At 32.7% G+C, this 11491-nt stretch overlaps 1 protein-coding gene across 1 annotated transcript in view; it reads left to right on the top strand.

Moving 5' to 3' along the window:
- LOC108690249 (transmembrane protein 94) overlaps positions 1–10559 on the top strand; it is a 13448-nt gene extending 2889 nt beyond the window's left edge. Inside the window, exons 7-25 of the mRNA XM_018197439.1 lie at positions 575–736; positions 809–912; positions 1084–1172; positions 1234–1471; positions 1568–1661; positions 2240–2457; positions 2751–2986; positions 3245–3369; positions 3445–3593; positions 4855–4995; positions 5452–5595; positions 5679–5844; positions 6112–6320; positions 7874–8048; positions 8124–8369; positions 9422–9659; positions 10032–10125; positions 10227–10388; positions 10487–10559. Coding sequence (XP_018052928.1) covers positions 575–736; positions 809–912; positions 1084–1172; positions 1234–1471; positions 1568–1661; positions 2240–2457; positions 2751–2986; positions 3245–3369; positions 3445–3593; positions 4855–4995; positions 5452–5595; positions 5679–5844; positions 6112–6320; positions 7874–8048; positions 8124–8369; positions 9422–9659; positions 10032–10125; positions 10227–10388; positions 10487–10559 — 3063 coding nt within the window. The remainder of the gene's footprint in view (positions 1–574; positions 737–808; positions 913–1083; positions 1173–1233; positions 1472–1567; positions 1662–2239; positions 2458–2750; positions 2987–3244; positions 3370–3444; positions 3594–4854; positions 4996–5451; positions 5596–5678; positions 5845–6111; positions 6321–7873; positions 8049–8123; positions 8370–9421; positions 9660–10031; positions 10126–10226; positions 10389–10486) is intronic.
- Positions 10560–11491: the final 932 nt, after the last annotated feature.

The following is an 11491-nucleotide window of genomic DNA, read 5'->3' as shown; positions in this document are numbered from 1 at the left end:
ATTTTATCCGAAATGTAACATTATAAGAATTCTATGTGTATCTCACATGATGAAAGTTCTCATCTAGACAAAAAAATGATAAATAAGATTATGAAGAGTTTATTGCAGAAAATTTAAATTTGTCTATGAATTTTTAATTTAAATTTGCCTTTTTTATGTCTTTTTTTATGACTAAGAATAAGTGAAATTAGCCGGTATTCATAATTTTTATAGTTAAGATTATCTCAAGTATAATTTAAAAATGTGAACCAATTAGAGAATATCTTAAGACATTCTTGCTTGAGATTAAGTCTTGAGATTAAGAATAGATTATGAATATTATTTATTAAGAGTACCTGCGAATTGACACACGATATTCAAAATTATATAACTATGATGAATTTATAATCATATATTATTCATGGAAACAAAAATTCTTTCTTAATTTTTAAAATTTAATTTAAAAAATGATAAGGATTTAGGTATGTATGTAACATAATATACATTATTCATAGAAATTTTTATAATTTTTATGAATTAAAAATTATTATTAATTACAAAATGTTACACTGATTTATAATTTTTATAAATGTAGTTTGTAGATCCTTTTGAAGACGCCGAAATCAATGGTCCCAATCATCCGGACGTAGTGTACAACTGGCTGGAACTTAAAGAATATTTCTTCGGTATTCTTTTCGGCAACGAGCACATGATGTCGCGATCGGCGAGCATTCTGCATGTTCTGGGCTCTGTAACCGTGAGTATCATAGCACAAATTAATTATAAACTGAGTAATCAAGTAATAATGATTATCAATATATTTTTGTAGGCGCTGTGCTGTGTAGATAAGAAGGGAATTCTCTCATGGCCTAATCCCACGGCGGAGAAAGTATTTTTCCTACGTAACGCCAATATTTTGTCGCCGAGCTCGAGGTAGTCATCTTATAGTCGTGGACCCAGTTGGGGATATAAGAATCCGAGTATCTAAAAATCCAAGAATTTGTGAATTTGCCCCCTGAGATGAAGGAATTTAACGTAACTTAAATTTGTGAAATCATTCGGTGGAATCGTATCGACACGATTACAGTCCCGTTTATTTTACAGTACCGGCAGTGTGGACAAGACGACTGACAAGAACCAGGAATCTGAGGAGACCAAGGTGAACTCCAACAGAACGTCTTACGTACAGCATGGTAAGGAAGGATGGGAGACAACGAAAGCCGAGTGCGCAACGTAACGTCCGATGCTTCGCAGATATGTCGCACTCCACCGCCGAGGTCCTGGATCTTACCCATGATCATGCCCTGCCGTTCCGACTGCAGTTCGACGACCACTCGTGGCGGCAACATCTGAACTCGTTGAAACCGCTCGGTCTGGCGATCCTCCTCAACACGTGCAACATGGACACGCAGGAACATTACACGCAATTCTGTTGTCACGTCACTTGCGAGGCTCTCTATAATGAGAACTTGGTCCCAGTAACAAATAGACGGTACGTCCTTAATCTTTTTTTTTTCTTTCTCATAGGATTTACAATTTCTTAGGAATTGCGATTTTTCTGCAAAATCTATTATTGAAATGTATTCAGATGTCTGTGCGAACTGGCGAAGCAGATCGGTTTCCAAGATCAAGCACAGAAAATTTTCCAATTGGAACAGCAACTATGTACATTTAGACATGTAGTGAGTATTGATAATTCTTTGCATGTAAAAATTTAAGAAAATACTTTTTTTTAATCAATTAATCCTTTATTTGCAATTTGATTTTTTTTTTAACAGACGAAATTTCACTATCAAATTTCTTCTTCACTTTTGCTCAAATTTCAATTTAAAGATTTTAACATTTGAATTAAAGAACTATTATATTTGGCGATGTAACAGAGATATTGAAAAGACTCTCTCAATGATATTGAGAGACTTGGAATAAGCTTTTAAAAAATTATAAAAAAAAATTCAAGATTACTCTCAATATCTCTGTTACATCGCCAAATAGTTTTTTAGAGAAAATAAAAATATTTGCAATTAGAAGAGTTAATTCATAATAAGATCACTTTTTGCTAAAATTCTGGAAATTGATCGCACGTTTTGGCAATCATTTAAATTGTTGAATTGAAATTTGAATAATTCTCTGTAAATCAGTTTTTGTCAAACTCTTAGAAGAGTCTTCATTTTAAAAACATATTATTTGGAGAGGAATAGTTTATATTAAAAGCGAACACACAATCGATTAGAAAAGCAAACTAAAACGATTTGTTTGACAGCAACCAGAGATGGTCAGACGGGACATAAAGTTCGCGCGTTCACTGAGCATCGCGACAAAGTTAAAATTCCCGTTTCCTCACATGGTCGCCGTAGTCGTGAAAGAGCGTAGCGGTGGTGGTCTACAGTTGTTGACGCAAGGAACGGCTGATATAATTCTGGACTCATGCATCGAATACTGGGATGGCCACGATCTCTGCCCTCTTTCTGCATCAGATAGGTATATCGTTCGGTTTAGATTCCATTAATGGAATCTAAATGGAACTGATTGTGTATTTTAAAGAAGTAAGAGAAAATTACAAAAATTCACTAGATATTGATCAATTAATTTAAATCATAAATGTTACAAATATTACAATAATTATAAAAATAAACTCATTTTTGTAATTTTCACCTCGTTTCAAGACACAATCTATTTTCTGGATTATTCTATTGTACAAGAATTTTTAAATTGCGTTTGATGCCTAAAAGATAATTTATTATGTATTAGTCTTGATGATTTCTCCTTTGCAGAAAAAAGGTGCAAGATTTCTACCAGAGGACGAGCTTAACCTCGTATTGTACCGCATTTGCTTATCGACCATTGACGCGAGCCATCAACGACAACATGTCCGAGATATATCTGGAGCTACCGGCGGATAGCAAACACTTGTACACACCTCACAGGAGTCCGACTCCTTTACCGTGGGACTTCAGAAACGTTCTCGATCCCAGAATACGAGGAATACTGGGACAGTTTCATTCGACAGGTTAATGTAGTCACTAATTTAATGGATGTTTTATTAACTTTGATTTTTTAAATATTTTTTAAATATCTCAATAGTAGAACGAATCAAATATATATATTAACTTCTTGCTTTCTTATTTTTCATTTGGATTTCTTGATGTTATAATTTTTATATCTTTCACTCATTTAATCTAGATATATTTTATATTATTTAAATTTCTTAATTTGTTTTTAATTCACAAATATTTCAATTGTAACAAAAATATGGCTTTCTTTTCAGATTCCTTACTGTGTAACGAAAATAAAGATGACGACGTGAACGATATTGAAAGCTGCTTCGAGGTGCAATGCAATCAGGTTTTCATCGGAATGGTTACCATGCAATATCAGGCACAAACCGATATGGTGCGATATTATTATGGTCAATGGTTAATAATTTGTACTATGAACACAATAAATTAATATATATTATGATTATAGGTACAATTGATTGAACAATTAGATAGAGCATGCATAAGGTTTGTGCACTTCAGCAAGGAGAATGAACTGCGCTCGCGTGTTTTCTCAGAGAAAATGGGCTTGGAGAGCGGTTGGAATTGTCACATCTCGTTACTCAGCGAGGGAGCCAGGTATCGTTTATCATCGAGACGCGATGACATCGCTGTTTTTCTCTCAATGTCTCTTAAATTTTTTATGGGGCATATCCGCGACTTACCGTCAGTGTCTCTGATCCAACTCTCTAAAACTTTTACAAGTGAATCTCACTTTGAACAGTGAAATCTCACTCTTAAAGATTGGAAATTGAACTGCTCTTTTTTAAGACTCATTTTCACTCTTTAGAGTCATTCCACTCTAAAAAATTTAGAGCAAACGTCCTCTTATCATCTCTTAATTTTTAAACAATTTCTTTTTACAAAAGAGGAGAAAAAAGAAAAAATTTTTAAAAATAAGAGAAAAAATATATTTAAAGAGAGGCGTTTCCGATTGAAAGAGATAATTGTAGGATCAGAGGAGAGAGAGACACGCATGTGGGAAAATTGCATGCATATGACGGAGATAAATCTCTTATTCTTGTTAGAGCGAGCTGCCATGAGGCTCGAATGTAAAATATATCCATGTATTGCAGGAAACAGCAATGGCTGGAGAGATATCCGCATATGCCCCCGTCGTACATGTTTGTCTATACGTCTTTTCTTACTTTTGTAATTGTTAATATTGCATGTTCATCGTTACTACGCAGGATATCTTGAGAAATAATACTACAAAATCCAGTTCGTACACACTTGATTTGAATACAGATTAACAATACAACATATTATATCAGGCTTTGATTTCTATAGTTTGTGTTAATACATATTAACTCAAATGTTTATTTTTTATGTCATATAAAAATCTATTTAAAAATAAAACTTTATATATATAAAGATACTTTAGATATATAAAGATACTATTTAAGAAAGTATGCATAAATAGATCAAACGATCTTTAGAAATTCTGAAAATTGAAGTTTGAATTAAACTTAAGATTGATCCTCAAACTTAAGTTTAATTCAAACTTCAAAATTTCTCCGAGACATCCTGCAGTATCACTAATTTTGAAGATGTCGCGATCATTTTGGCTGCAGTGTCTTAATATCTAACATGTATAACTAATATCTCTTTTTTTATTCAGGACAGAGTCGCACAATAACAGTAATTATTTTATTTTTATTTTGTCTCTACTGCTTTATAATTATTTTTTTAATGATATGTTCCTTAACTAATGTGGAGCAATTTATTGCAATTGCAAATTGACGCCCATTAAGAATTTTCATTATGCAAATACATGATTACTCGCGTGAAGATTACACAATTATATGTACTGTAATTAACACACACATGACAATATTAGGTCCGAGAGTCCAGTGGGTTGGTGGGTGAGCCAGGCAGCAGCCATGTCCTCACCCACTCCCTCACCCACGGCCCAATCTCATCAGCCTAATTACTCCTGCATGGACGAGGCCAGCCACTTGCTTAATCGTGTCTTACCTCGGTACGTTACACCGATTACATGCAGAAATAGCTCACTATATACGCTGTACAATATGAAATCAGATTTCTGCTTTGCTTCAAAGAAAGAAAAAAGATATTAAAAGGGCAGCACAATAACTATAGAATGCATGAGATCTAATGGAAATCTAATAGAAGATTACAAACGTTTGGATAATGAGAAATGAATTTGAAAAAAATGAAACATTAATCGAAATATTATGAAAAGACATAAATATTTAAAATCTCGTGCGTTTTCTGGTTAATCGATCGCAAAACATGCGCAGCATGACGAGAGAATTTTCATTTATTTGTTATGAAAGCTTTGTCGTGTTCGAAAGAATGAATTAACGTATTCTCTTGGCTTCTTAGCATTAATGTGCTTTAACTTACCGTTATGACTAGCGAAGTGTCGAGCGATTAGAGAGTATCCATTAAGAAAGAATAATTCTCATTTTAGTACCAATCTGAACAACAGCCGAGCGATGAGCATGTCGGCGCCAAGCGCTATCAACACGGATTTCTCGACAGTGAAATTCGACGATGAAACAACCGAATGGAATAACACAGGAACATCGCAGGTCAAGAGCACAATGAGCCACAGGTTGCTGTTGATATCTCTAAAACAGAATAAAAAACAATTTCTAAAACAAACTCGATGCTATTTAAGATTTTATGATGCTACAGAGATAACAAACTGTCGAGCAGAGAGCAGGACACGGTGAGAAGCGAGGACAGCGTTCTGGTGCAGAGCGTCGATTTGGGATCAGGCCAGGAGGCTTGGAGATCCTTGAGCTGCCTCACCGATAGCACCGAACAAAGTGCGCCGGTTAATTTTGATCTATCGAACAGGGTAAGATGAATCTTCTCTTGAATTAAATCTAATAAACGTTTATGACAAAACACAACATAAGGAGGATTAAATTTTGGCTGTTGTATTGTTTATAAAGAGGAAATATCGGAAACATCGGAAGAAATGGTTATCATAAATCTAAAAGTTGTTTAATAGAATATTTCAGGAATTAATCAACAAAATTATATTGTTCGATATATAATTTGTAATCTTCGAACTTTTTTATTTTGATCGAAATAGCCTTCTTTACTTATTCTGCGTATACAGGCTAAATTGCCAAGGGGCATAGACAAGATACGTCCGCACATCGAGTTGATAGATAATGTTCCTTTACTCGTGTCCCTGTTCACCGACTGCAATACTACAGTAACCCGCGAGATGTTGCATATAATGCAGGATTATGGCGAAGTGGTGTGTGTGCTTGGCTCCTCTGCCAACGCTGAGAATATGCCTATCTTCATGCAGGCTGACGCAGGGTAATTTATAATAATTATGATCTCAATCGATTATAACAGGGCTGCCACAGATCTGGAAAATTGGGGAAAGTCAGAGAAATTGAAATTGGTCATGGAAATCAGAAAAAGTAGGGGAAAATGTAAAAAAAGTCTGAAATTTCGAAATTTGCTCACAATTTCTTAAAACTGCTCCTATTCTAAATAATTGTTATAATATATTTTTTAAATATTTAATATCGTTTATAGTCAAATACGTTCAAAACTTGTGCACTTTAAATGATTTTAATAAAATTATTAAAATTTATATTCATCGTTTGATATTCAATATCATTGTATTTATTGCTCTGGCGTTTTCATTGTTTTAGATATTATGTTAATGTAATATTTGTTTTTACTATTTTTATAGATTTTAACGTGAATTTTTGAATTTATGATGTTGTTTGAATACTTTGTGCACTTTGACACCAATAAGGACTTTTATTATTTTGACATCTCTAACGTACGCTATATTTTTGCAGACGTAATATCAGATTCATGATGACAAGACGCGATTTTACAGATGGCTATTTGTTTTTTTGTATTATTTTATTAGTTGATTCGTTTAATTTAAGTATATCAATTTAGTTGATCTGTTCTATTTAATTATGTTTATATGTAACATTGAGGATGACCGCTCGAAATGATGTCTGTTATTTGTTATTTGCTTTAGATTAATTATATTTATTTCCTTTATTTACACATTTACATTGTTTTTTGGTTCATAGCCTTTCTAAACACTTATTTTTAAAATTTATATTTTATTCAGTATTTTTATTTGATCCCTCTTTTTCGATCGTCATACTGCATTCTTTTTTTCAAAACTAATTTATTTTTTGCTGGCTTGAATTTGCACTCAAAATTGTACTATGCTACTAAACTTTTTTTGTGTTATTTTTAATAATATAGACTAACTTTTCCTACAATCCTTGAATCTAAATATTAAAATTTACATATTTTATTATTACTTATGGAAAATTTTCTATTTTCATCTGGAAAACCTGGAAAAGTCAGGAAATTTTAAAGTTCATTTTCTGTGACAACTCTGTACAAGGATTCAGATATTTTTCATTCAGATTTTCAGGCAAAATTCCTAAAAAATTTCGAACAGGGGTTAATAACTTTTTCCTTAAAGCGGAAATGTGAAAAGTCAGAATTTTTTTGTATGAATGTGTTAATGTTTTCGATCATAGCAGGTTTTAATTGAAAATGTTAACTATATATGCACATTCAAACGTAAAAATTTTTATTTTTCATATATTTCCGCTCTAAAGAAAAGTTACATGATGGATATTGATCATGTAACTTTTGCTCTAGAGCGAAAATGTGAAAAGTGAAAAATTTTATATGCATGTACATATACATACATACAAAAATTTTCACTTTTCACATTTTCACCCCAGAGAAAAAGATACATAATCGATACCCAGAATTAATTTTCTAAAGAAATATTTATGCAGAGAGATTCTAATTTTCGATTCAATGCGAAAATGATGTTTTTAATCGAAGTTTTCTAAAGATTTGTAAATCGATTATAGAGTGGCAGTGGAGCCCTTGTACCCCCAGGTATGTCAGAAGGTACCAGTATTGGTATCTCCTAAGGAGAGCCAAGGAATTTCTCCCGTTGATCTGAGTAGAGCGCTAAACTCTGTTACGTGTTCACTGAGTGTGAAACGTGAGGATCCTGTAGCAATTTTTCATCTCATTATGGAGGTACGATTCCAAAAAATTAAACTAGAAGATGAAGCCATGCCAAACAATAATAAATTTTTTCTTGTATGCACACAGGCTCGTCATTACATGAAGAATCTATGGAATTGTATACAATTTTGGCTGTGCTGTGTAATTACGCTCTCATTTGTACAAATGCTGTCGGCGTTTCTACTGTTACCGCCGCTGTTCTCCATCGATCAAATACTTTGGCTCTGTTGCTTAATAATTCCTGTACTGTCGACATCCATGATCACCACGCCGATAGACTCGACGATAATGCAACGCGCGACTGGAAAAAATCAATGCGTGGTCAATGGAGAGGTGAAAAGAACAAAGATAATGATATTGATGATCTTTTTGAAACTCGTGTGTTTTATATAATTCAAACCATATAAAACAAATCCAAATTATAAAGGAGGAAAACGCGTTTTTCACTCTATTTTTATTATTTATTTACTTTATAATTTTATATTAGTTTTTAATTTTGATATATAATTTAAATGTATAAAGTGCGAATTTGAGAAAAAAGTTGGAGTAAATCCGTAATCAGAGATTAAATTTGAGATTGAATTAGAATTTAATCAATCAAAGCAAAATTCATTAAACTTAAGATTGATTTTCTTTCTTTTGATTGGTTAAATTCTAAATCCAATCTCAATCTCTGTTTCTAATCTGATCACACTTAAAAAGTTTTGTGGAAACACTGATTTATAGTTTACACTGACATATAGTTTACAAATTTTGAATAATTTCAAGGAAAAAAAACAACTTTATTTAAAACATATTTTAGCACTTTGAATTCAAATTTGCCATAAAAAAAATATAGGTATCCATAATTCGTTCTTAATCTCAAGTCCATCTCACAAGTAATGTCTTAAGATGTTAATACGACTCTCTGATTGGTTCATAACATCTCAAGCACTCTCTTAAGACTACATCGAATCTTGAGCAATATGAATTCCATCCATAGTACATCAATTTTTAAAATATTTTTTTTTAAAAACTTTTTTTCAATTTAGATGCGACAAGTGATGAATAAGGCGAATGTTTTCAACCAGGATTAGATAATAATAATTAAAAAATATTAAAGATATTGATTCAAAATTATATAATTGACAAAAATTAAACGCTCAATTCTTCTGATTTTTTTCTAATTTCAATATAACTTCACTATATCTCGAAAAAAGTGTAAAAATCCAATTTATCTTTTTTTATCTGATGAAAATATTTCGACGACAGATTCAGCGTCGAAAATTATTATTCTAAGAAACAGTCTTCAATTGCTCTTGCATAAAACTTTGTAAATTAATGTTTATTTGTTAATATTAATTCAAATTTCGAGAACAGAGATGACACTGAGAAATATATTATAGGTCACGCTATTCGTGTTATGGTGCTACGGCAGCAAGTTCTTGCCAACGGTGATCACAGTGATTCTCTCGCAGTGCATCTCGTTCCTAACGCTTTGCCCCGTCTACGTACCACAGAACTCCAAGTGCCTGTATATATATCCGGACCCGCGGGACCAGATTTGGGGCGGCTGGGGTAGCAAGCCAATTGTCGTTTTGGTCGTACAACATTTCGCTCTCACGCTTATAGTCCTGCATTTCGGTAATTATGCACGATGTTTTTATCTCCTTATTAATATACTGGAATATTGCCAAAAAGTTTAATCTAGTTTGTCAATCTTTTATTTTGTAAAATTACTCAATTTTAATTTTTTAATTTCTATTAATCGAAACAGTCTTTCTTCTGTTTTTCAATTTTATTTTGTCTTTTTCCAAAATTTTACAATTCTTCAAAAAGTTAAAAAGCATTATTAGTTTTTTAAAATCAAGATTTAACTGGGGATGTAGGAAATATTTTACGTCAATACGCTTACATACACTTGTTGCCATATCATACATTTATTAACACATCATACATTCATTGACATATGTGAACAATATTTAAAAATTCATTAATATCTATCTTTTCTTTCAGTTACGATATCTGTTAGCTTTGTGCACAGAGAATACTCGATATGGAAAAAAAATCCCATAAGTAATTGCACCTGGTTTCTTGGTGTATTTATTGTGTAAGTAAAAATTCTAATTAAGTTTGCTTAAAAAAACTGGTCCTTTTAAAAAATCTTTAAATTATAGATTAAATTCTAAAATACATCTATCATTGTTGTAGATTGTGTGTGCAAGCGATGTTCTCTGGTATAGTGTTCCGCAAGTTTTGGCGAGAAGAGAGCAAGAAGATCGAAAATTTCCCGATACACGTGCCATTATTCTTTCTATTCTCTGTTCCGCTGACGTTCATAATTAACGAGTTGATCAAGTGGCAAGAGATCAAGTAAGTTCCAGTTTCCTTTCGCATGCCTTTAGTCCGTCTTGGCGCATTCACTGCAATTTCTTCGAAATTAATTAATATTCATATTCCTTTTTTTTCAGAGTGAACGTGAGATATCAGAAAAGGGCACGTTTGGAATTTGGCACAAAGCTAGGAATGAATTCGCCATTTTAATCCAATTTGCAGCATCAATTTGACGTCTTCGAAATATCAAATACGTTTTAAAAGATATACGGGTATATCGTTAAGTGTATATATTATTAGCATGTATTTTATCGAAAGTACTGGTATTGTGATTTAGTTGCTGCAAACTCGAGAAATCCAAAAGACTCGAGGATCTTTAAGAGCTTCATGTACTTACAACGCTGTGTCAAATATTGCCAAATTCGATTAGACTTGAACAAAACACCGGTATTTTTCTATAGCGATGTATTTATATTTTGCGACGTCGATCATCGATTGCGAGCTTAAATGAGCATCATGAACGAGTTTTCTATCTCGTTTTATCAAACCGCTCCGATTAAAGTGGTTTCTTTTCGATGATAAATTACTTACGAGAAAGTATCATTGGGGCACATTTCTCTCGCTCTTGATTTTGTCATTATTCAAGATGTCCCACATAGATATCGCTTTAGATTTCATTTATTTAAAAAAAAAAGAGATGACTATTTTAATAGTTTAAAAATTATAGAAAGATTGTTTCGCGTTCTTCTAATATCCATAATAATTCATGCCTGGAAAGTTTAGACATCTTGCATTTGACGATCTTATCATTAGTATTATGTAAAGTACTTACACATAAATATGTTCCTATTGATAATTTTGGTATCCTCGTTGACATTCGATTTCGCCCGAGCTCGTAGAATTTTCGCACAGTTGAGAAATTGGGCGTTTTTAGCGTTTGGACGCAACGGTAGTTATTTATTTGTCATGATCGCAGATTAGTGAGGACTTTAGCGAATTAAATGTAACTCTGCGAGATTATTAAGTTGCGACGTCAAACTAAATTCGAGTTGTAGTGACAGTCTCGCTGATACGAGACAATGCTCTGGTTGTGTGAGACAGTGCTCAATCACATCTGGATTGCATAGAATTCTCGATTTCCA

Source organism: Atta colombica, unplaced genomic scaffold (assembly GCF_001594045.1).
Source record: "Atta colombica isolate Treedump-2 unplaced genomic scaffold, Acol1.0 scaffold30, whole genome shotgun sequence".
Taxonomy (NCBI): domain Eukaryota; kingdom Metazoa; phylum Arthropoda; class Insecta; order Hymenoptera; family Formicidae; genus Atta; species Atta colombica.
Note: the sequence above shows the minus strand (reverse complement) of the source record. Positions and strands in the feature narration are given on the sequence as shown.